We start from the raw sequence: 27,248 nt of genomic DNA, 5'->3' as shown, positions 1-27,248 counted from the left end.
CCGGTACTTTACATAACCTATAAAGAGGAGAGTGCCAAATATAAAAGGCATCACTGAATGGTAAGCACTGTGTGGTTTATAGGCTGACAGTCCAGCTGTTTTCCAGCTTTGGCTGGGGGACAGGAAGTCAATGAGAAGATGACAGTTTGGAATAGGTGGTCTTGTCTGTCTCACACAGGGTCCTATTCCTGGGCCTCCAGGGAGACACATGGAGGCACCCACAAAGCATTTCCTGAGCAGAGCAGGTATTGCTAAGTGACTGACATCTTACTGCTACAGTACTACTGCTGCTGCTGGAATATATCTCTGCTATTTTTTACCTTAGTTTCCCCTGCAGGCATATTTTAACGCAGACCCATAAATTTTAAAGATGTGGTAAAGACATCCTGTAAGCTGAACCAATATTTTTCACTCTACAGCTAGTCAGTTTACTAAGAACGGAAAGCAGAGCTCAAATACTTTTAACAATATGAAAATACGAAATTAAGTTTAACTCCGTGTCACTAAATCTAGAAATTACTTTCTAAAATGACAAATACAGAACTATGCTTCTGTGGAGGAAGGAAGGGAGAGAGAGAATAAAATGATGATCTGAGAGGTCCAAGTGAGCAGGGGAGATCTGTGAGTATGATTAACATATCAGGAGCTGCCAGGCACTGTCAAATAACGTGTGAGTTTTTAATACTGCTCCTATTTTTTGTCAGACTTCAAGGCTACCAGAGCACTGCATTTCCCACCATTTTTGCTGTGGTGATCCTTTAAAGCCATTTTATAATTTTACACCACATAATAAAGGCATGTATGGGAAGCTGTCCTGATGACCACCACTCCTCCCCCATTCTCCCCTTCATCACCCTCCCTTGCTACCTACCTAAATGCCGCGGCAGCCTCTTCCAGAGCGGTCAGGTTGGGCATTAGTGCGCTAGCCCAGCTACATGGAACCTACATCGCGTGCCCGCTCCCGGGAGAACCCTGCACCTGCGCACTAATGCCCGACTTAGTCGACCTGGAAGAGGCTGCCAGGGGGCAGTTAGGTAGCAGAGGAGGATGACAGAGGAGAACGGGGGAGGGGAGTGTTGGGCAACTGAGTTCAGCTCTGGTGTCCTTTAAAGTGGCCATACACTAGCAGATGGCCACTTTATGTGCCTAAAAGATAGATCCCTCTTTGAACGAAATCTGATCAGAGAGTGATCTGTTTCTGTCGCACGCTGCACATCGATTTTTAATAGATTTCAACTTGAAATTAATTGACAGCCCCACCCCGAGTCTATTTCCCCGCTGCTCCTGCAGCGTGCTTGCAGCAGATGCTATAAAAATAGCACATACAATATACAGGGCAAGAAATAAATTAAGAAACGTCAGAGAAAGTTTAATGCATAAGAACCATTAAAATAAGTAAATAGAAGAGTCAGTTCCTTCTGCCTTCAAGCACTTAGTCACTAGTTTGACTTGTTATTTGAAAATCCATGTGGCTTTGCAGAAATATGGCTGCACTCTATATTAAGCATTCATATTCAAAACAAAGATATGATACACATTATTAAAGATAATACAAAAAGTCTATTTGTAAATTGTAAACCTTTCAAATGAAATGAAATAAGGTGGAACCAGCAATGTTTTCCCTCAGGCGTACATTTGTCTTTAATCTGTATATTGTGTTCAGACACTATTGGCAACTGACTGTTCAGTCTGACAAGTTGGCTGGAGTTAGATGGAAGAAGGGTTCTTGCTTTTGGCAGTGGGGTTTAGGAAAAGTTGACCTATATGAACAAAATTCCTGGTTCTTTCTTCCTATCTTTTTATCAATAAATCCGTTGTTTACAAGAAATGACAGTTGCTGGCTGTGGCTGTTTTAAAAAGATTATCATCACTGCAAATAATCACAGGAGGCAGCACTTGGTGAAAAAAAATGAGTTGGACGGGTCCAAAAATAAATTTAAGTCACAGCTATGAGGCGGTTTTTATTCCTGGGTTCGTCTCTGTTGGCAAGATCTTACTTGACTACATCTCCTGGTAATCGATTTCAAGGGACAAGGGGGCACAAGGCAAATTTATATAACAGGTAATACAAACCAGCCTGCTTGAATATTGAATATTTTGCTTTAGCCATATGGGGAGGGAGATGTTGGACAACAAGGAGAATGGACACAATACATAGAGGTATGTGAATCCAGCATGAACATACCTCTGTGGCTACCTAAGGTAGCTTAGCCTCGGGTCAGGTATATTTTCAGTCTTAGACCTAGCATAGTGTGCGACAATGGACTGTTAGACACGTTGCATGGTTTGTGTGCTTCACTACAACATTTCAAGTGATCTTTGAAACGGGGAAAACAAGTTAAAATCCCTTACATCTACTTGGGTGAATAATGTGGACCATGCAGTAGTTCAAAGTCAGCATAATTTTCAGTAGCCAAGGCAACGGCCAAGTTGGCACAGTAGTCACCAGTGACGGTCTAACTACACCACAAATTGTCAGCTACAAGAATTCCTTTTGGCATTCCAGAAGGCCAATGCTATGAACTTTTCTGTAATATTCTGGGAGACACATTTATGGGTGGAAAGGGAACCATCTCTAGATGAAAATTGTAGTTCCAATTCTCAATCATTATTACAAATTGCCTGTAAAAGGCATCTGGGTTACATTGAAATTTTATAGCTTGCTATCCACTGTCTGCTTTTATCAGTTGTTAACACGGATTCCTCTATAGCATAAAAAATGTTTGTAACCTTTTCAATATACACAAACACTGGTGCACATGACAGGTGGGGCCCCTGAGCTCTGCCAACACATTCGGGACCCCCAAACCTGCATGCAACACCAATAAGGGAGCGCAGGCAAGCCTCAGGGCCAGAGCTACCACCACCAAGGGATTCACCCACACTACCATCTCAAGCTGATTGCCAAACACAAGAGGAACAAATACTCACTCCCAATCAGCCCGCTGCTATTTATATAGATCTGCAGACTGACAGTCAGGCAATAACAGGGGCAAATATGGCATCGCAGATTTTGTATTGCAGACATAGGTGTGTGTTATGTGCACCTTTTACTGGCTGACTGGCAGTCTGCAGACCAATATAAATGGCAGAGTGCTGTCTGGGAATGAGCATTTGTTCCTCTTGTGTTTGTCAGTTTTCAATATAGTCAACTTCCTCTCAGTTATAACCATGGTATATATATATATATATATATATATATATATATATATATATATATATATATATATATATATATATATATATATATATATATATATATATATATATATATATATATATATATATATTTTATAATTGTTTTTTTGCAAGTAAACAAACAAGGAGACAAAACTCCAAACCAATAGACATAAAAACTCTGCTTACAATCACAAGTTAATGTAATAGACTGATTTTTGTGTAGAAAAATCTGTAAAGCAGTAATTTCCCAATTAGCTATTGGAAAATAATCCTATTCTTTAAAATATCTGTGGAGATAACAGGCTGAAATACAGGATCAGGATTTGGGCTATCTATTGCCTGAGTCTGTTTATGTTTAGCAACTTGTTGACCTGGGGAAAGTACCTAGGGGAGGCTCATGGCTTGGCTGCCTCATCTCATCAGACATGATGCAGATTAGAGGAAGCATGCTCATGGAGTTCTTCTTTATAATTCCCTTTTTCAGGTATTTTATCCATACTTTGAGCTCAACGTGAATTCAGTGATTGCTAGACAGTTATTGTGTGTTATATGAACAACTTATGAACATGTTAAATGTATGTGAAGCAGATATTTGCTGTGGTTAAACTGAGCAGTGCTATATGTGTTATATATCAGGCAGCTAGCCATTCAGCCATTTTAGTGTATAGGTGTTATATATCAGGGAGTTATACTGTATATTAGAAAGCTAGCTAATTCAGTCATTTCAGTACTATATGTGCTACATGTTAGGCAACCAGCGCTCAGCCATGTTAGTGATTTGCAGAAGAAGAGCAGATCAGGCCTCACAGCCAGTATGCAATGTGTGTGTTCATATGAAGCCTTATAACTCACAGATCTGCAGGAATAATATGGTTATTGCAAGTGCATCTGAGCTAGTGTGCAGTCACATGTGTGTTTAGTGACTCCCTGCAGTCAGCCATGCTGGAACCACGTGTCACAGTGAATCTATGCAGTTATAAAGATCAGCCAGCAAAGTTAATGCATCTTTATCTGTTCAGCAAGAAATGCTTTTGTATTTGCACTTTTATATGACTGTTATATGGACAAGAACGGCATGTTTAATGTGAAATAGTTCTTATTGGAAACCTTTTATTTGCTATACAAATGATTTTATTTGAATAAATTCTCATCAGACATGATGCAGGCAGAGGAAGCATGCTCATGGAGTTCTTATTTATAATTCCCTTTTTCAGGGTGTAACATTTTGGAGGTCCCACCGAGATGAATGTGATGAGGATTAGCTGCCCAGACAGACATCCCTAATCATCATTCAACTTCAAACACGCTGATTGCCAGAGAGAACAGAGTGGTCGTGGTGGTTCAACAGCTGTGGAAGGAGAGACTTGCATGTGATCTGAGGTTAACGTATAGTGCCAGGAGAGCTGCGCTGTCTATCCTACAGGAAAAGGTTGACCATCAGACTAACTTTGTCCCAGGGCTAGGAATCGCGATGGAATCATCAGGTGTTGAGGACTTGAAAGTACAAGTGGGCGGTGCCTTGTATGCATTATCCAAAGATGCTTTGCTGGAAATATGTGACTTTTTATCTATTGCTGGTCCATCATCTAAAAATGTGGCAGATAAAAGTCGGTCCTTTATAATCTTGCATATTATGAGGTATCTGGAGAGGGAAGAGTTATGTGAACTAGAGGATCAGGGCATGTCTGAGTTACTCATGCTACAGGATAAAGTGAAAGAGCTGCAACAATCTTGTAGGGATAGTGTACCGAAGCAGGCAGTTTCAGAGGAGACACAGGCAGATGTGGTACAGGGACAGGTAGTTCCTCTCTCAGAAGCTGAACAGTTGAAAAAAGAGATAGAAGCACTACAATTGAAATTAACGTTATCACTGCAGGAGCAGAGAAATCAGATCAGTGAAGCAAAAAAGTCAGTGAGGGGAGGGGATAACCGTTTGAATGAAGGCCATGTTCCCGCTCAGCAGATTTTTCAGCATCATGTTCCTTTGCAGTGGGGTAGAGAATTTAAAATATCAGGTCAGATAGGTCAGCCAGGCCAAAAGGACAAACTGACTTTTTCTAGCTTAGCCCACCAAATTGAGCAGGGAATCAGCAAGGGGTTTCCTGAAATAGAAATTGTTGATGCAGTAATTAGGGCAATAGCACCAGATTTGCAGCTGCGCAGTTACCTGGAGGGTAAGACCAACCTTACTTTGCCCACTTTGAGGAGAATTCTCAGATCTCATTACCAAGAGAAGGGTGCAACAGAATTGTACAAGCAACTGACATCAGAGGTACAAAGTAGTAAAGAAGACCCACAGACTTTCTTGATCCGTGCCTTTGATTTAAGACAAAAAATCCTGTTTGCTTCCCAGGAGGCAGAATCTGGTCTAAGATATGATCCTGTACTGGTACAGAGTATGTTTCTTCATACTGTCTTAACAGGTTTGCAAAATGACAACATCAGAAGTGACCTTCAACCATTCCTGCAGCAAACAACAACAACAAGTGATGAACTGCTTCTGGAGAAACTCAACATTGCCTGTGCAAATGAAGCAGAGAGACAGAACAAAAAGAAGCTACTCACCCCACAACGACCAGCCACAGTGCACTCACTCCAATCAGAGACACCTACAGCTACAAAAGGTAAAAGCACCCACCTGTGCCAAACTAGTAACACTCAATCTGAGGTACTAAGTGAACTGAAAGAAATGCGTTCTGACCTAGCTTTATTAAAAAACCTGGGTGCGGAAGTTGCACAGATCAGAGAATCGATTCAACAACCTACCACTGTACAGACACAGTATCAGACACCACCTGCAGTAAAGGAGTGTATACCCCCTCAACAGTTACAGTATTCTCCAGAAAGCTGTTTGTTTCCCCAAGAACCGAGACAGATGGCCACTACCCCCTATCAACAAAGGTTTAGACCTCAACGCCAATATCCTTCTTCAACATATGCCCATCTGAGAAAGTGTATTTGGTGTCAGCAAAATGGAAATGAGTATTGCAGCCATTGTTACCGATGTGGAAGTAGTGAGCACTTCCTTGCAGGATGCAAAGCGAGAGGTACAAGAATAAACAAAGATAATCCTTTAAATGGGAGATGGTTACTTCCACGGGACAGGGAGTAACCAATAGGAGAAGAATGTCCCAACCATATTGTTTCCACTGTGGTGTTCAGGGGAGAGATCAGAAGCTCAGCCGATGTACATCTTGTAAAAAAGCTACCTACTGTTCAAAAATCTGTCAAGCTGAACATTGGCCTAAACACAGGAAATCGTGCGGACAGCATCATGGTCCACCAGTGCATGCCAGCAGCCCTAGAAAGGAGGATAGTCATTCCCGCATTGTCACTCTGGTAGGGAAACAGTGTATAGCTGAGTGCTACATACAGGGGCATAGAACACGAGCATTATGGGATACAGGCTCCCAAGTATCCATTGTCGATGAAGAATGGAAAAAGAGATATTTGCCAGATGTGAAGTTAAGAGACATTTATGAGTTACTTGATGCTTCTGAGGATTTGAAGATCACAGCTGCTAATGGACAGAGCATCCCTTATTTAGGATTCATCGAAGTCACATTTGGATTAGCTACAGATAACGATGACCTCACTGAACTTGTTGTCCCCATCTTAGTGATGAAGGGTGGAAAGCTCTCCAAACCTATCATAGGCTTTAATGTTATTGAGCGAATGGTTAAATCTAGCGCCACAGCACAAGTATCAGCAACAAAAAGAGAGCAACTGCATGAGACACTAAGAGCCACCTTCCCAAACCTTGAGAGAGAAAGTGTCACTGCCTTCATAGATATGGTGACAACTGAGCAACCATGCGACTATGTAGTGAGAACGACTAAAGAGAAAGTCATTGTGCCAAGACACACCTCTGTTCAGATAGATTGTAAGGTGCAAACACAATCATTAACTAAGGACACTACAGTTCTCTTTGAGCCAGATATCAGTCCCCAGTGGCCTGAAGGACTTGAGTTTTGTGAGACGTTAGTAACGCTGAGAAGTGGTGTGTTGCCTTATATTGTCCTTACTGTACAAAACCCAACTAACCATGACATTGAGATATTAGGAAGAACTGTAATAGGTACTGTACAGCAAGTTCAAGCTGTGTATCCAGATACCATCTTGGAGAAACCCAACAAAAGCCTTCCAGTGTCAGTGAGTCAAGTAAAAGCAGCAAGCGAGCAAGTTGCTGATACTCCATGGGATCCCCCAATTGACCTGAGCCACTTGAGTGAAACAGAAAGAGAGGTGGTACAGAAACTACTTCGTGAAGAATGTTCTTCTTTCTCCAAATCAGATGATGACATTGGGAGCATTGAGAAGCTAAAGCTAAGAATCTCCTTGAGTGATATGAATCCTGTAGCGCGCACATACATATCCACACCGAAGCCACTCTACAAAGAAATGAAAGACTATCTTCACAACCTTATTATGCAAGGATGGGTACAAAAATCCTGCTCATCTTATGCTTCACCAGTTGTCTGCGTAAGAAAAAAAGATGGTAGCTTACGCTTGTGCATAGATTTCAGAGAACTGAATAAGAAGACTCACCCTGATAGACAACCAATTCCTCGAGTACAAGACATCCTGGATAGCCTTGGTGGCCACTCATGGTTTTCATTACTGGATCAGGGAAAAGCCTACCATCAAGGGTTTATGGATGAAGACAGCAGGCACTTGACTGCATTTGTGACCCCATGGGGCCTGTATGAATGGAAAAGAATTCCTTTCGGGTTAATGAATGCACCTGCAGCTTTCCAACGTTGTATGGAAGAATGTTTGGAAGATGTACGAGACAACATATGTATACCCTACTTGGACGATACATTGGTGTACAGTCAGTCATTTGAGGAACATGTGAATCATGTCAGAGAAGTACTTCAGAGGTTGAGGAAGTATGGAATAAAGCTGAAGCCTAAGAAGTGTGAACTGTTTAAACGTGAGGTGCGCTATTTAGGAAGAATTGTTTCATCTGAAGGTAGCAAGATGGATCCAGCTGACACTATTGCAGTAAGAGCTTTAAAGGAGAAGAGACCAAGCACTGTGGGAGAATTACGTGCCATCATGGGCTTGTTAAGCTATTACAGACAGTATATACCAAACTTTTCTCGTATTGCTGGACCACTTTATGATTTGTTGAAAGGGACCACAGAAGACCAAATACCACAAAGTAGCATGAGTACACGAAAAGTTCCAACGAAGAGAAAAGGAGTGTCATCACATAAATTGATTAACTGGATGGAAAAACATCAATGTATCTTGGAAGAATTAATAGACTGTCTAGTTGAGCCACCAGTCCTTGGTTTTCCAGATTTTTCCCAGCCGTTTATCCTCCACACAGATGCCTCCAATCAAGGCCTCGGTGCAGTTCTATATCAACAACAAGAGGGAAGACTTCGTGTGATAGCCTATGGCTCCCGGACTTTAACTGCAGCTGAACGGAATTACCATCTTCACTATGGAAAAATGGAAACAAGAAATGCAGGATGCATACGAAATAGTGCGAGAGAATATGAAAAAGTCAACAGAGAGAAGTAAGAAACATTATGATGGAAGAATAAGAAGCTCAGTATTGTGTCCAGGTGACCGTGTCCTCGTCAAAAACCTGACGCCTAGAGGAGGTACTGGAAAGCTCCGTAGTCATTGGGAAGAGAATATTCATATTGTGATTCGTCAAGTTGGAAAAGATCTCCCAGTCTATGAAATCAAACCTGAGCAGGGTAGAGGAAGATCAAGGATCATGCATCGCAATCTCTTGTTACCATGTGATTATTTACCACTGGAAGTTCAACCAAAACCACCAGTTAAACAGAAGGAAAGAAAGAAAGAGCTAGATCACAAAGACACAAATCAAGAGAAAGAAGATCAGGAAGAAGAATATGTGTACTATTACCATCCGGTAACGCAGCCTCAAGAGCTCAATGATGATAGAATTAGTGAGACTACTAATGCACAAGTGGGTAGTGAGCAAGAGACATCTGCACTTAACAATGAACTGAATGAGCTGGATGAAGAAGCTCCTTTGACCAATACAAGTGAGCCTGAGATACTACAAGAGACTGTTGAGCAAGAAGATAATCCAAGGGAGGATGAACAATCAGTTGAGATGCAGGATGAGGTTCTAGTATCCCAATCTCCAAATTCAGTTGAAGATCACACACAAGTCCATAGCTTACCCAGGAGAGAAAGGCGAGCTCCTAAAGTCTTTACTTATGACCAACTGGGAACGCCAACATGCTATAATGTAGTGAATGCCAATGAAATGCTTTACCAGTATTATCCCATGCCAATTAGAGGGGTTGAACCAATGACAATGTGGTCAAATCCATTTCAGATCTACCAACCAACATTTCTACAGGCATACTAGAAGTCAAACTGTGTTCGTTATGAAGCATAGTTAGAGATTTCAGACCCTAAAGAAGAGTTCTAAGAATATGTATGAGGAGTAGTTGTGTGCTGTTGATTTAGCTAACCAAATTGATCACTGTATAGTGCAGATAAGTTACCAGAATGCCTGGGGTTGAGAAATTGTCAGGTTAAAGTATGTGTAGATGCCGGGACGCCATCTAATTTTGCAGGGGAGAGTGTAATAGACTGATTTTTGTGTAGAAAAATCTGTAAAGCAGTAATTTCCCAATTAGCTATTGGAAAATAATCCTATTCTTTAAAATATCTGTGGAGATAACAGGCTGAAATACAGGATCAGGATTTGGGCTATCTATTGCCTGAGTCTGTTTATGTTTAGCAACTTGTTGACCTGGGGAAAGTACCTAGGGGAGGCTCATGGCTTGGCTGCCTCATCTCATCAGACATGATGCAGATTAGAGGAAGCATGCTCATGGAGTTCTTCTTTATAATTCCCTTTTTCAGGTATTTTATCCATACTTTGAGCTCAACGTGAATTCAGTGATTGCTAGACAGTTATTGTGTGTTATATGAACAACTTATGAACATGTTAAATGTATGTGAAGCAGATATTTGCTGTGGTTAAACTGAGCAGTGCTATATGTGTTATATATCAGGCAGCTAGCCATTCAGCCATTTTAGTGTATAGGTGTTATATATCAGGGAGTTATACTGTATATTAGAAAGCTAGCTAATTCAGTCATTTCAGTACTATATGTGCTACATGTTAGGCAACCAGCGCTCAGCCATGTTAGTGATTTGCAGAAGAAGAGCAGATCAGGCCTCACAGCCAGTATGCAATGTGTGTGTTCATATGAAGCCTTATAACTCACAGATCTGCAGGAATAATATGGTTATTGCAAGTGCATCTGAGCTAGTGTGCAGTCACATGTGTGTTTAGTGACTCCCTGCAGTCAGCCATGCTGGAACCACGTGTCACAGTGAATCTATGCAGTTATAAAGATCAGCCAGCAAAGTTAATGCATCTTTATCTGTTCAGCAAGAAATGCTTTTGTATTTGCACTTTTATATGACTGTTATATGGACAAGAACGGCATGTTTAATGTGAAATAGTTCTTATTGGAAACCTTTTATTTGCTATACAAATGATTTTATTTGAATAAATTCTCATCAGACATGATGCAGGCAGAGGAAGCATGCTCATGGAGTTCTTATTTATAATTCCCTTTTTCAGGGTGTAACATTAACAGGGACAGTGTTAACATCGGAAGTAAAGGTTAACTCATAGCCTCAGGCACAGCATTAAATGAATATACTATGAAACAGAGATGTTATAGATTTTCTTTACATTTTCATTGTACTAAAGTGACCAGGACATTGGACATCTAAAAGCCTTGTACACACCATGCAATTTCCTGTCAGATAGATGGGTCGAATAGATAATTTCCGACAGGTCCAATCTGATTTCCTATCGTTTATCTGATTGATTTGTATAAAAGTGATCTATCTAATGGGAAATTGCATGGTGTGCACCAGGCATCCGATTTCCTGCCAAGCTTGATCTCCCAACACCATCTTTTCCCAGTTGGATGTGAAGGAGAATAGTCTCATAAATAATTACCCAAATCTTCATGGATTCTTGAGTTTAACTTTTTTTCCCCAAAAACTACTTTATCACAGCACCACAGTCAAAAGGCTCCATCTTCAGAAATTACAGCAACATGCAGCTGCTTACACATAAGCAATTTGGTAATAGAGACTCAAAATGTAGCAAGTAAGCTCACAAAATATGCATACAGCAGCATGTTTAACTACAGTTGTCGTGTACAATAGTTGAAACTATGTAAGGACTAAGGGAACTCTGCTGACCTGCTGACTTTGGTGAGAATCTAGCATGTGGCCCCCGATCTCCTCGATGCATTGCCAAGATATACCAACTGACAGTCTTGGCTGAGTGCAGGCCAAGCCTACTATAATCCAACTTAACTCACCTACCTGGTGCCGCTTCATCATGTACTTTGCAGTTGTCCCCCCTCCATAGAACTAGAACTTGTCACTATCCTGTAGGCTAGCAAAGTGTCTGATCAGGACACAGACCTAAACTGACGCCCGAGGGATCGAGTCCCAATCTTTGTGGCCAACAGTAATTGTGTGTAAGCACTTGTAGATAAGTTGATCCTCTGCTGTGCTAAACCGTTGTATGGGTAAGACAACATTACATGTAAGGGTTTTTTTTTTCTTTTTATCCATGGGGGGAGATCAGTCTCCATCAAATTAAGTACACACACTGCAATGAATTTAGAAAATTATGACCACAGTGTTATAAAAAAAAAAAAATCAAAAAAGAAACATTACATCCACTGGCTTCTTGGAGCAAGGTAAAATATTATAAAATAGACACAAAAAAGTATAAGCATATACAGTATGTACTATAACGTACTATAGACATTGTGAAGTACTTAATGCATAATCTATCTCATGAACTTAGTAAAAGACCTCGGTATCAATTCAAGCATTCACGCTATCCCAGAAAATAAGATTGAAGTAAAGTCTTTCCTGTGGAAATATTACATCATAAATCTACAGAATAATCTCCTTAATAAACCAGCATAAAAAGAGAGTATTGCCTCAGGTGGGAGCATCTGGTTCACTTCCAACAAAGAGTAAGCTGTTACAAGTTGCAGCAGGTAAATTCCTTCACTGTTAGTCAAACCCTCAACATATTTTAAAAAGCAATCAAACAGCAATGCAGACAATGAGAACCATGAACAAAAAATGTAAACATGATTGGAGGTGAGATAAATCCTTTCTTCCCACTTTCTGATATGGCATTACTCAGGAATGGTTTACTTCTTCTATAAACTGAACGGAGCTTCACCTGTGTTCACACACACATCAGCATTCCTTCCATCTGACTCTACCCATTGGTCAGATGGTAGACGTAAATGATGATGCATGAAATAAAACCTGACACAACACATTTTAGACCTGACTAAGAGCATGTGTACAAGCATGCCAATAAAACCGGTGCAGGGAGAAAATAGCGCCAGAGACTGTCGGGAGAAGAATTTCAGTAAAATGACTGATATTCTACTAAATTTTTTATAATAAAATATTGGTCAATTTTACCGATATTTTACTATGACCTATCCTAACCCTACTCTCAGCGGAAGCATTATTATACATTAACCACACTTAAAACAAGTAGTTCAGTTCCACCCCAGAAGATACACTATATATGCCAAAGTCCAAAAAAGGAAAACACAGGGTTCTTAGGAACAGATTCCCTATTAATTCTTCAATCACAAATCTAAGTTGTGGATATAAAGTATGGGCACGATTCAGAAATCCAATTCACCTGCTCCCGGCGATCATGTCTCCTCCACTTCCTGGTTAGTCTGCAGGTGTCCTGTAGCCGGGCCAATCACCATGCAGGGACTAAAGCCACATGGTGATTGGCTGGCTGCACAGCACCTCAAGATATCCAGGTTGAGAAGGAGATGTGATCACTGGGAGCAGGTTATGTATGCTTCTGCTCCTGCCTACGCTCACACTGAACCCTCCTTTTACCCATGCCTAACACAAAGACCCCACCTGGTAGGAGGAAGCCCTGGGTAAGCATCGATTTTTCATATTCACTCAGCTCTGGTTTACTTTAAATACCACTGTGCCTAACTTTAACCCCCGTCTAACCATAACCCCTAAACTGGCAATAGTAAAAGCCACAATTAGCGGCAATGAACAGTGATTATGTTGATTGATAAATACCGGGCCCTGTAATTACTGTTCATTGCTGCTAATCGTGGCTCCTACTATTGCTGCCTATTGCAGTGCCATTTTTAGCAGCACTCATCCTGCTCCATTTTTACATGACTCGTGTGTATAAGAACCACAAAGCAAATGCATCAGTACTGCAATGTACTGCATTTGTTACATGACTGTACTGGATGTGTGGGGTTTCTGAATGCTATGGAATAGTATAAGCTGTCTGGAAAAACAGAATTCAATAAAGCTGTGTGATTCAACGTTGACTAATTCTTAGTAGGCCTCTTTCACATGGGAGGTGGAACTGTGTGCTTGTCAGCCAGTCACTGAGCACCTTTTGGCTGCAACTTAATGCAGCATTTGTAAGCCACACATGTCAGAGTTTGTCATGTGGTGAAGTTACTCGACAGCAAAAAAAAAAAAAATCACATCACGACGCATTTGGGCATGACCCGGCCACCCTCATGTGTGACTTAATGTGGTGGCTGCCCTTCCATTGCCCATGCTGTGCGCTAGCAAGCTCTCAATCAGTGCATGGGAGCAGCTGATAAATGGTGTCTTCACCACCTTCAGCCTCCTGGATTTATAAAAAAAAATGTTAAAAGTTTGCAGCCCTATCATGGTTCATATCAGACCGTAGTGAAGACTGCTGAAAAAAGAAAAAGAAAAATGAAAAATGCACAAACCAGCAGTAAGAATGGCCAGGACAGGTTCACAGTATCACTTGTGTAGTACATGGTTCTCTAACACAAAAGATCCTTAGTGAATCAACCCCAATGTAAATTGGGGTTTACATTGGGGTTATGCACATACACACACACTAGTAGAAAGGGTCCATAGAAGTACAACTGTTTAGGTTGCATTTGTGTGTGCATGTGGATAAGCTATTATTGGCGTGGCATTTTTAATAATAGCCTCAGTTCCTATTACCCTGAATTTCAAGTACTTGTCTAATGGCATTGACAACCATAATAAAATTTGAAATCAAATTATAATGCTATGTATATGTAAATGCCAGTCAAACACAAAGGAGCACCCATAGAAATACAGAAAAATACTATTCTAATCCATATTAAGGAGTATTGCAGAAGCCACATGAACTGGGCACCAGGTAGTGCCACTAGTAGTAAAATACCGGTAATGTAGGTTACTTATATTTTACTATGCAGTACCCGGAATCCATTCTCATTTGAACCCTCCACTGTAGTTGCCTAACCCTACCCCCCTTTCCCTTTGTAGGTACCTGAACCCAACCCCTCATCTAATGACTAACCCTAACTTCCCCCTTCTAGGTGCATGAACCCAAACCCCCACCTAATGACTAACCCTAACCCCCCTTCCCCCATTGTAGGTGCCTGAACCCAACCCCCTACCTAATGCCTAACCCCTCTGTAAAGACTTAAAAAAAAGCCCCCCTTCCTATTGCCTAACTCCCCCATAAGTGCCTAACCTTTACCCACCCACCTAATCCCTAACCCTATAGTAAATGCCTAAAACCAACCTTGTGACCTCAGCATCCAAAATGACAATAGTTGTAGTCGATCGTCTAAAACCATTATTTACTATGTAGCCACATTGGGCACCCAAGTCACACTGCTTGGGCGCCTGATCACTGATAATTAATACAGGCATCTATTAGAACTGCGGTGGCCATTTGACCTGATTCAATATCAATTGTTACTGAAATTAGGGCTGTGGAGTCAGTACAAAAATCACTCAACTCTACTCAGACTCCTCAGTTTATGAATCCACCAACTCCTCGACATTTCATTACTGCCAAAGCTTAGGAATTTTAAAGCTATACAGCTTACAGCTCCCCAGTATCTGGCACCAGTGTGGCTGCCCTGATGCCGAATACATGTGCTTGCCAGTTTGCTCAAGCAGCCGGCTTAAAAAGCACAAACATTCCCCTCTAAATACTTACCAAGCCTTCAGTGATGTTTAGCAGCCTTCCTGCAGCATGTAGGGCTCCTAGCGGCTTCCCCTGTGCACGGAAGCCAGCTTGTCTCCTGACCCACATTGGGTCAGGTGACACGTCATTTTACGTGCACGGACGCTGGAAGCTGATAGGAGCCTGCTAGGTGCTGCAGGAAGGCTGCTAAAAATCTCTGGAGGCTTAAAAAATATTTTACAAGCCTCAAAACCCGCCCAAAACAAAGTCCACGTTTTTCCTCAGGCATGCTGTTTAGTTGAGACTTCCGGTTGCCTGAGTTCCAGGTAACGAGGACTTTGCTGTATAAAGAAGTCTTTTAGAAACAAGAAAAACTCCTGGACAGGAAGCTGACACTCTACACCAGGGGTAGGGAAAAAGGTTCCCAACCCCGAACACTTTCCTTCCAGCGTAGGAGACTTGGGCGCAGCAGTGAGTAACTTCAACGCCATCAGAAGACGGTGCTGACGTTACTTGAAAAATACTATAATTCGGCCTCCAGCAATTGCTGGAAGCCGAATTATTTAATTCCCCACCATCCATGGAGGCCTGGAGGGGGAATAGTATTTAACATCAATGGAAATGTCTTCAGGAGCAGGATAAGCCATACAGGCTGTATCCTGTGCCCAAGTCTCCTGCGCCGATTCCTCTCGTACGCTCCTGACCCCTGCTCTACACTGTCTCCCATTTATGTAGAGCTGACAATAGTTACATATGTTAAGTTAATACTCAAATGCACTTACGGTATTTAAACAAATTACAGCTCTTCTAAAAATGTTTTACTCTATCTATTGTAATGTACTAAAAAATACATATTAAAATGATAGATACATATAAAAGTTTACAAAACAGCTCAGCTGAATGTCCCAATAGTGACCAGGGATTGCAGGAGTATGCAGGATTGTTGATGCAGGATTATGCAAATTTTGTGTGAAACGTTATGCAGCTTGAGCATGGACCAAACAACTCATGCAAAGGTGGAATTTGATTCGTTCATTTTCAATCTGCACATATTTGCATGCAAAATGTGCATAAATTCGCATCAACACAGAGTTATTTGCATCTCACTGACCATCCTAACTATTGTCACAGCTACTCATCAGGCTTAATTCTTACAGCAGAGATGTTATTATATAAAAGATTCCTGTGTACACATCAAATATGCAGTCAGTTACATATGTGTATCGGATTTTAAAAATACAGTGATGTCTTTATTGCAGCAGCACTAGTAACTGTTTTTTGATTAGTATATTATTTCATTTTTGTGGACTAAGCACTGCAATTACTGCATATGCAAGTTAATTATGATGAATATTATTTGAGAAATCAAATATTTTAAAGTTTACATTTTTTAGGAGTCAGAACCCAGCATTTTTGCATGACTCTGACTCTAGCTACCAAATCTAGCCATACATGGGTTGATTATGGCCCAAAATGCCAAACCGATCAAACTCCATTGATCCTGACAGAGATCAATTCCTGCGAGGCAGGGCTTTTTAGCGCATGCTGCATAGCACAGAAGCTTGGTGCGGCTATAGCAGCAATGCTACAGTCCATGCCCCATGCACGGCTAATTCAAGTATCCGGCGATTGCCAGACCCCAAATTATTTCTCACTTCAAGTTGCTACAACTTGAAGGGGAACAGTATTTAGCACCCCCCTCCCCCCAAATTGTGCAGCAGAAGGTGGAGCAGTTATTCGGCTCACCCTGTGCCAAAAACACTGCACCGATAACAAATGTACGCCAATTCCAGCGCAACAAGGCAAACTCAATATTGTTGTATTTCAGCAAAAATGTTGGAATTTGAAAAAAGCTGGAAATTGATTAGAAAACTCTATCTATGTATGAACATCTTTGCTCAAAGCAGCCACTTAGCTACATTTTAGCTGAACTGGCGAACTCAGAATGGTTGCTGTAGGCCAACTGCTCCACCTGTGCTCCAATGTTCTTTGCATCTACCTGTGTAATCGTGCATTTTCAAAAGCAGCATAAGCACATATGTGTCTCAGGCAGCCAGCCCCCTCTAGTTCTGAAGCAATCAGGAACGCATCCCAGACAAAAAGCAAAGCTATTTCAGATGCAACTTGTTTGGGATGTGTTTTGGATGCATTCTGTCTCAGCTAGCCAGCCCTCCTCTGAGTTCAAAGCAATTAGGAGCTCACTCCAAAAGCAGGAGAATAAGGCAGGCTGGGTTTGGAAACCCAACACAATCTTCAACGTATTTTAAATGAAGGTTAACACAGCTCTATTAAAGTCACATAAAACACAAAGAGTTGCTGTACCCTAGGCCCTAAATCACCTGCAATGAGTCACTCATGTATTGCCTGCTGTGGCTGCAAGGTGAGTAAGCTGAATGTGGATCAGGAGACGAATCACCAGTGACTCAAGTACTGCTTGCTATGACAGCAGCGTGAATAAGCGTAACATGGATGAACACGCAAATGCATAGAGCAGTAGTAACTGTGTGCTGGCACTCTCAGCAACCACACAGAACTTGTTTTGCCTGTGCTCAATGTATCAGGCATTCTTTGCTATTAGTAACTTTTTTTTTTTTAATAGTGAACTGGTAAAAGCACACTTTGAACCACTTACCAATTCATTATACTGCTCCCTCCCCTGCAAGGCCAGCGGGTGACCAGAGGTCATCCAGTAGGGAAGAAGCAGAGTGCATTCTGGGAAGGAGTCAGGGGCGTAACTAGAAATTATGAAGGATGGATCCCTTCATTAGAGAGAGTGAAGTAGTAGTTAGGGCCCCTTTACAGCTATGGGCCCTTGTGCGGTTACAGGGGCTGCTCCCCTGCAGTTACGTCCCAGGAAGGAGTACTGGCTGTCCCTTTCATAGGATAAGTTAAGCTCACAAAGTTAAAGAGGAACTTCAACCTAAACAAACATATTGGGCTTGATGCACAAAAGCGTGATAACTCAGTTATCATGCCTAAAAGCTTTGCATGTGCTAACTAGGGTGCTAAGTAGTTTGAACGTGCAAACTACGGTGCTAAGTAGTTTGCACGTGCTAACTACTTAGCACCCCAGTTAGCACATGCAATGCAAGTTTGCACGTGCAAAGTGGCTTTTCACTGGCGTGCTAACACTTTGCATGCTTTAGTGAATCAAGCCCATTGTCATTAAGGTACATTAGTTATGTCAATTAAAATAGATAGGTAATATAATCTCTTACCCACCCTGTTTTAAAAGAACAGGCAAATGTTTGTGATTTCATGGGGGCAGCCATCTTTTTGTTTGAAAGGAGGTGACAGGAAGCATGAGACACTTCCAACTGTCCTGTGTCCTGATCACCCCTCCCAGCTGCGCGCGCTGGGCAACAAGGACAACATCAGAAACCCCATCATGCTTTGCACAGCATCAGGGGAAAAATGCCCTGGCAGATTTCTTTGATGGGATGGAGCTTAGCTTCTGTGCAACTAAAAATGAGGCTTGGGTAAGAAAAACAAAGTTCTGATGCTGTGAAGCCTTTTCACTGCTGCTGAGTACATTTTTAGTCTGGAGGTTCACTTTAAGGAGACTGCTTTCCCATGTATTTGGTTCTGTATATATGGGTTTGCAGTCCATCTGCATACACAAGCCCTGCTGGCATCATTTTGACAAAATCCATATTAATCCATAGCTGTAACCAAACAGTAACTTGCATAGTGTGAATAGGTTCTTATACGACGTTTTGGGGGACAAAGTGTGTATAGTTATTATTACTTTGTATTTATATATCACAAACATCTTCCACAGCACTGTGTAAAGTATATAGCCTTGTAACTTAAGTGTCCCTTAGGGCCCGTTTCCACTAGGGCGAATTCGCATGCGTGGCCTGCATGCGAATTCGCATAGGCAATGAAAGTGGATGGGACGGTTTCCACTTGTCATTCTTTCCGTGCGTTTTTCTGTGCAGGATTTTTCTGCACAGTAGGGCCTGCAGAATTCGCCTGCGGGAGGAATGCAGGCGAATCGCAGCCCATGTATTTAATAGGGAAAACGCGCGTGCGTTTTTTGCCGCGATTTCGCGTGCGAATTCGCATGCAAAGTAATGCAAATTGGACCAGGCAGTGACATGGTTAAATTCGCATAGACCCTGCCTATGCGAATTCGCACGCGGAATCGCATCCGCGTGCGTTTTCGTCAGCGGTGGAATCCCGGTGATTCGCACCGCACTAGTGGAAACGGGCCCTTAGAGGAGCTAACAATGTAATCTCTATTATTTGGGGGAAGCCAATTAATTTAGCTGTATGTAACTGGATGTGGGAGGAAACCAGAGTGTCTGGAGGAAACCCACAGATATGGGGAGAGCATACAAACCCCTGGCTGGGATTTAAACCGGGGATGCAGCGCTGCAAGCCGAAAGTGCTATGCACGATGCCACCAAGACAATTACTATGAATTTCAATGGGAAACTACAGTTTATTGAATAAAAATGTGATTTATACATCGGCTTCTTGAAACACAAAGACTCCTAATGTGGTGATACTTTATAAAATCTAAAATATACATAGCTAGAAACACCACAATTTAAAAAGAGAGACTGAAGCGTTTTAAAATACCGGTTTTTATTCATCAGGCCGCTTCAGCATTATAATCCAATCTGAATCGCTGCAAAAGCTCGGCAGAACGAAGTATTTAACCACAAAAAAAATCCCGGGGCAAAATTCCGCGACTTTCTAGGCCGTGGATTCTGCTGCCCGGGAAGGCAGAGCTTTGAGCTGTAGCTCTGCCTCCAGTCGCGTTAATCTCCATGAATCTCCACCTCTCACTAAAATTCTTCTCAGTGAATGAAGACTGGGAAGGGCGGAAAGAGGCGGAGATCTGCAGAGATTGACACGAGCAGAGGCAGAGCTACTGCACAAAGCTCTGCCTCTACCAGGAAGCAGCCTCGTATTTTGCCCCAGGGGTTTTGAGGTGATTAAAACCTTGTTCTGCTGTGCTGTTGCGGCATATCAGTATGGATTATAATGCTGAAGCGGCCTGATGAATAAAAACAGGTATTTTAAATCGCTTCAGACTTTTTAACTAAGCAACTACATTAATAATAAACTAGAAAGCAGCATTTAGTTTTCACTATCTGCTATTTCTATTAGCGTCAGTCATTTTACATTTTTCTCATCTGTACAGTTACAGTCTAGAGTTAGATATATGTTCCCCCCCCCCCCCTAATGAAACCCAGTAGCTTAGAAGTGTCTGGTTTTATAGCACACTTCTGCTACATGGAAAACGAGACAGGGCCTGCGTGTGCCAGAAATGTGTTTAGAAGGTCTAGTGAGAAATGACTAGAAAAGTAATGTTAAGGTTTAAATATTTGAATGTTTCAAGTGTGTGCTACTTTTGAATGAATGACACAGTATACTTATTTTTACTCCAAAGGCAAAAACCTTCATTAGGTTAAATGAATGAAACAAATATGATAGGGCATTAAGAAAGGGGCCAATAAAAATATCAACCCTGATCGCTTTAACAAAAGTCTAAGGAAGGAAAGTTTATTTATTTAATAAAGCATGAGTTTACAGTCGGGTCGGCAATACACATGCTGTTAAATGATACATTTTTTACATTAAACCTAACCTACAGCAGTTTTTTTCCATGAATGGGCCATGGTATAGAACTTGTGTACAAAATATCTGTATATTACATATGTCATATGGTTCTGAAACATCTGGATGGATTGTGACTGCAGTGTTTGAATTTTGAATTGGCGTTTATGAAGCAGTGTCAACATATGTTTGTACTTGTTTTTGATGAGCTTTGCACTCCATTTCTGTAAACACAATCAGTCTGATTAGGTTGCATTTGATGTGCTTTTGTGACAATGTTGAAATGAATGAGAATAAAATGCCATTTTTTTTTACACAGACGTGAAATGGACAGTAAAGCATTCGGAATAAAGGTCAGACACACCTCAGCCTCAGGAAGGAAGCACCATTTCCAGACATTTGGCTTTCAGGTGCTAAGTTTCACTTCCTTCTGGCCTCTAGTAATCATATATCCATTTTATAGTGAGATACTGTAATTAAGCAGAATTTCTGGAACTATCCCAACTATGGTAATCAGAACCGAATAGAGGTTTTTTTTGGAATAGCTGGTCTGTATCAGTTGTCAGTTTGCTACTGCAATGGATGGTCACATGACTGCTGGCTCCATGTGTGCATTGTGATATATAAACACAGAATGACTTTCAGCAGAAACAGGGAAACATTTGGACTACTGTATTGTTTTCTGTGCACAGTGAAAATACTGCAGTATTGGACAGCAAGGGAAAAATAAACTACCAAAGAGATGTTTGAGCTTGTTAGTTTTTGAGACCAGGATAAACCATTTGTCATCATTCAATTATGTCCAAATCCTGACTACAGCCTAGCACACACGTTAGATAAAAGTCATTTAGAAACATCACACGAAAAAACAGATTTATCAGTTTAAAACCACAATTGATGTAAAAAATGTAGCTTGACGACAACGACAAGTGACCGATATCAAGTATTCTGCCCAATCTAACTGATGGATCAATTCAGACGACTACTGGGAAGATATAGTTCAGTCTGCCCATTTGTACTGTTGAAGAGAATACACACGTGTCATGTGAAATGTCATTTTAGCGTGCAGTTTTCGAATGACTATTGTTTTTAACAGTTATTTTACCTACTTATTTCTTTTTTACGGGAATTTTGATTGAGCTATGTTGCTCGTTTGTGTGCGTCAACTTTTATCAAGCGTGTATATGGATCTTTACTGCAAGAGATGGAATCAAATGACTGGTGAATGTTAAACTAATCAAAAGGATTGTAGAGTGAGCCTATCACACACTTCTCTTCATTCAGTAAGCTGTAGGAACCGGAATATTTTGCATAATGTTTGTATTGATGACCTCAGTAATGTAAGTTGTGTGTTCAGTCAACATCTGGCCTTGGACTTCATGTGAGCACCTTATCTTCTTATGAATATGTAATTTTATAGTGACAGCATCTTCTGAAGCGCTTTATAGAGTCCACAGTCATTGGGTTGTATACAATAAACCGCATTAAAGAGACTCCGTAACAAAAGTTGCATCCTGTTTTTTATCATCCTACAAGTTCCAAAAGCTATTCTAATGTGTTCTGGCTTACTGCAGCACGTTCTACTATCACCATCTCTGTAATAAATCAACTTATCTCTCTCTTGTCAGACTTGTCAGCCTGTGTCTGGAAGCCTGCTAAGTTCTTCAGTGTTGTGGTTCTGTGATGCATCTCCCCCCTCCAGGCCCCTCTCTGCACACTGCCTGTGTATTATTTAGATTAGGGCAGCTTCTCTCTTCTCTCTTATCTTTTTCAAGCTGGATAAATCCTCCTCTGAGCTGGCTGGGCTTTCACATACTGAGGAATTACATACAGGCAGAGCTGTCTGCACTCTGCAGGAAGAAACAGCCTGACACTTCAGTGGAAGATAGCTGCAGGGGGAAAGAAACACACAAATGATCTCTTGAGATTCAAAAGGAAGGGTGTATACAGCCTGCTTGTGTATGAATGTATTTTCTATGTGTGGACATACTGTACATCAACCTACTTCCTGTTTTGGTGGCCATTTTGTTTGTTTATAAACAAACTTTTTAAAACTGTTTTTAACCACTTTTAATGCGGCGAGGAGCGGCGAAATTGTGACAGAGGGTAATAGGAGATGTCCCCTAACGCACTGGTATGTTTACTTTTGTGCGATTTTAACAATACAGATTCACTTTAAAGAGGAGCTGTTAGGTATAAGGTCTCAGAGAAAATAAACACATATATCAGTAGCTAAAGATTGGCTGTACTTACATTACATATGCATTTCACTGTCCACGTTTGGATTTCACAGAATTTTTATATAGTATATGCAGAGAATGATGCTCCTGACAGCCCATGGCAGGTTCCATGTTTGTGAAGCCAAATGTGTCGTCATGTCCTGCCTGCTTCTGATCACAGAACAGCTCGTACAGAATAACACAGTGTGCAGTGAATATTAATGAGCCATGTGGCTAGGAACAATAGCGGACTCCTGCAGAGTACTCTTCCCGGAGATTTATCTGTGCTGTGAGTTTAGAAGCTGCTGAAACTTGATCCCGTCTTCTCCTTAGCAGCCGAGGGGAGGGCCCCAGAATGCTTTGCAGTATGGAATGCGGCTTGCGTCCTCCTTAGGAGCTTAGCTTTGGTGATAAGCACACATTAAATGTAAGAGAGATTTTTATCTTTAGTAATGTCTTTTTGGCTTCTGTCTAAACTGTTTAACACAGGAGAATAGAGGTTTAAATTAGCTTCTGCAGCCTGACAGTTACTCTTTAAAGAGAATCTGTATTGTTAAAATCGCACAAAAGTAAACATACCAGTGCGTTAGGGGACATCTCCTATTACCCTCTTTCACAATTTCGCCGCTCCCCGCCGCATTAAAAGTGGTTAAAAACCGTTTTAAAAAGTTTGTTTATAAACAAACAAAATGGCCACCAAAACAGGAAGTAGGTTGATGTACAGTATGTCCACACATAGAAAATACATCCATACACAAGCAGGCTGTATACAGCCTTCCTTTTGAATCTCAAGAGATCATTTGTGTGTTTCTTTCCCCCTGCATCTCTCATGCACTGAAGTTTCAGGCTGCTCTTTTCTTCCTGCAAACAGCTTTGCCCTTGTCTGTAATTCTCCAGTATGTGAAAGCCCAGCCAGCTCAGAGGACGATTTATCCAGCTTGTAAAAGATAAGAGAGAAGAGAGAAGCTGCTCTAATCTAAACAACACACAGGCAGTGTGCAGAGAGGGGCCTGGAAGGGGGAGTTTATAGCAGAACCACAACACTGAAGAACTTGGCAGCCTTCCAGACACAGGCTGACAAGTCTGACAAGAGAGAGATAAGTTGATTTATTACAGAGACTGTGATAGTACAAAGTGCTGCAGTAAGCCAGAACACATTAGAATAGCTTTTGGAACTTGTAGGATGATAAAAAACAGGATGCAATTTTTGTTACGGAGTCTCTTTAAGCAGAATTATGTGGGTAAAATCCCACTGTACCATGAGTAAGGCATAACGTAATATATTGCATTCTGCTCTACTTATTGTGCGGTAAGACTTTACACACATACTTCTCCTCACTACTGTTTATTGCATACATCCATTGTTGCTAAGTGTGTCTCAGAGTGGCTCATAATCAAATATCTATCGTAGTCATAGTCTACAGTCTCCACTATAGTTCTAAGGCCAATTATTAGAGGAGCACCAAATAACATCGCTATATCTTTTGGGATGTGGAAGGAAACTGAAGTGTCCAGAGGCAAGCCCTGAAAACATGGGGGGGACATACATGCTCTATACATAAAGTGTCCTGCTTCTGGAAACAACCTTATGCAAATGGAAATACTTTGTAATTTAAGTTTCCTACAGGCTCCCAATGTGGTCAGACTCAATCATACGTGATCCCTCCTGGCACTGTATTGCATTACTATGACTTGTACTACAGAGGTCGCCTCAGCTGGGTGCTCCTGTATCACTTATGCAGCGGGGAGGAGGAATACACACTGCCAACACTACCTGCACTTCTCATCAGTAGAGTGACAGTAACGATCTACGAACTGTTAAAAGCGATCTTTTTCACTTTTAACTGACTAGGCCAGCCTTTTTGACTGACACTTCACAAACATCTCATTGCTGATTGGTCCTGGGGAAAAGCCTAGATCACATGATGGTAATTTTATTTCTGTTGAAGCAGACTTAAAGTGAACCCGAGGTGAGAGTGATATGGAGGCTGCCATATTTATTTTCTTTTAAGCTATACCAGTTGTCTGGCTGTCCTGCCGAACCTCTGCCGCTAATACTTTTAGCCATAGACCCTAAACAAGCATATTTCTGACATTATTGTCAGAACTGACAAGATTAGCTGTGTGCTTGTTTCTGGTGTACTTCAGACACTACTGCAGCCAAATAGATCAGCAGGGCTGCCAGACAACTGGTATTGTTTAAAAGGAAACAAATATGGCAGCCTCCATATCACTCTCACCTCAGGTTCACTTTAGCTAACCAGATCTTAGTTAAGCTGATCCAAGCCAAACTGTGCTGAGCATGCAGTAAGTGAAGCTGTGTCTGGCAGAAAGAATTGTGCCTGGAATCCTCTGTCTATGAACTTCTAACACTTCTAACAGGTTTTTGTTATCTATACATCAAGATAGCCACTGAATAATTGCTTTCGTATTAGTGTAGATTTATATTTTTCTCACCCAATAATTTTTTTTTCTTTGCCTTAACTCCTTATAATTTGTAAGCATAAGTACAATTATACTGTAATTAATATAATTTTAACAAGATTCTATCTAAATTTACATTGTACAAGTCCATGATACTGTTCCCTTGAGGGTGATCTGATAATGCCTATGGGGGGGGGGGGGGGGGGGCTATATGATCCCATGCAAAGAACAACAACCCATAACCACCATAGACCAATAAGAGACCAGATGAGCTGCGGTTTGACACAGATAACTGTACTCTGGACATTGCTATTCTTATTAGCACATAGAAAAGGGAGGATCCATATACAAGAAGAAACAATTGTCAAAGAAAATCAAAAATAAACTGATTCTCTACATTATACTTTTAAAAAGTCCACAATACACAGACTGGAGTTGTTACTGCAAAACTAGTGACATCTATAGTTGTACTCACCTACTCTGAAGTTACTTGATGTCAGCGTGTCAGACGCGTGACCGTTTTCACTAATCAGCGTGGTCGTGTTTCCCTTCTCGCAGTTGTTATGGCAGCGGCCCTTGGTACAGGTGACTTTGCAGATGCTGGGTGTGAAGACCACCTTGATGCGCCCTGTCTGGTTTCCCACTGCCAGAGGAGGCACAGAGAAAAGGAAAAATAGACAGATCAGCTTGATATCCATTGGGATCCTTCCAAAGTATGGACAAAAATGTGCTAAAAAAAGAACTATTAGGGAAGAGAGACAACTTGTCAGGGACCTGCGTTCTGTACGCAATAATGTCTCTAAAACAGGAGCAGGTAGATTAGCAAACAGAACTCTGGAATCTACTCCAAGGCCACATCTAAAGTCAAGTCACCGGAGAGGGATTAGTAATCACAAAGCTACACTTTATTCACAGGGAGAGTGAAAGTGTGAGGGGGGAAAAAGTACAGCACGCTGTATGACAGCTTAAACAGCCAGCTCTGACAGGCAGATGTAATGCAAAAAGGCTGGCTGTACACCTAGGGGAGGACAGACTCCTGTTTCTTCCTGCATACTCCAGCTGTTTCTGCCGTTATTAAGTCACTCTTTTCCTCTCTCTCTCTTTCTACAGTCCGTCCCCTGGAAATGTTTTAGGCATGCGGCGTGTCTGAGAACATCTGTCTCAAATCTCCTGGCACCCTAGACGGGAGTGATCAGATCCAGTGAGTGACGCAGCTGCCTGGGTCCAATTTTTTTTAACACTACCTACTGGCAAAGGGCCCACTGTCGGATTTAGGAATTATACGGCCATAATTCAATATATTTATCCAGAGGTATTAAGTCAACAGTTAGTGCTAACAACTTATTAGACTTTTTATTGATTGAAATATTTTCCCTGTCAGTTTAGTTTAACTTTAACTTTTAATTAAGTTACTTTTGGACTGGCATTTCTTTTAGCTATTAAAGCAAAGAAGTCAGAAGCCTTGAGGCACAGATCTTACCATGATGACTGCACAGTACCTAGTGCACAGTCACACAGCTGCTGTCTTGTCCTACTTTGTTATATGACATGGGAAATCTGTCATCGAACGAAGTAGATAATTCATTAAAGCAGTAATAACCTAAGTGCTTATATACGGACTGTGGAGGGTGACAGGTTAAGAAACCCCCCCTCGAGAGCAGGCGGAGTTGGGCGACAAAGGGGGCATGACCTGGTTGGGGGCTGGTGACCTCACTGCTGGACAGGATAGGGCAGTGGGGGTCAAGGTGACAAATTAGGGAGGGCAGGGGACCTGGAGGGAACAACAAAAGAAAAGGAGAGGAAGCTGTACTTCCTCTTGTCATCCAGCAACAGAA

General features: G+C 41.4%; 1 protein-coding gene across 4 annotated transcripts in view; it reads right to left on the bottom strand.

The window, feature by feature from the left end:
* LTBP1 (latent transforming growth factor beta binding protein 1) overlaps nt 1-26,546 on the bottom strand; it is a 264,927-nt gene extending 238,381 nt beyond the window's left edge. For 3 of the 4 annotated variants that reach the window (XM_068232113.1, XM_068232115.1, XM_068232116.1), the window contains exon 1: nt 25,889-26,546. In XM_068232113.1, the coding sequence (XP_068088214.1) occupies nt 25,889-26,111 (223 nt within the window). In that variant the 5' untranslated portion in view covers nt 26,112-26,546. The remainder of the gene's footprint in view (nt 1-25,888) is intronic. The other variant, XM_068232114.1, reaches the window with a different exon arrangement.
* Between the last annotated feature and the right edge of the window lie 702 nt (nt 26,547-27,248).

This window comes from Hyperolius riggenbachi, chromosome 4 (genome assembly GCF_040937935.1).
Source record: "Hyperolius riggenbachi isolate aHypRig1 chromosome 4, aHypRig1.pri, whole genome shotgun sequence".
NCBI lineage: Eukaryota > Metazoa > Chordata > Amphibia > Anura > Hyperoliidae > Hyperolius > Hyperolius riggenbachi.
Note: the sequence above shows the minus strand (reverse complement) of the source record. Positions and strands in the feature narration are given on the sequence as shown.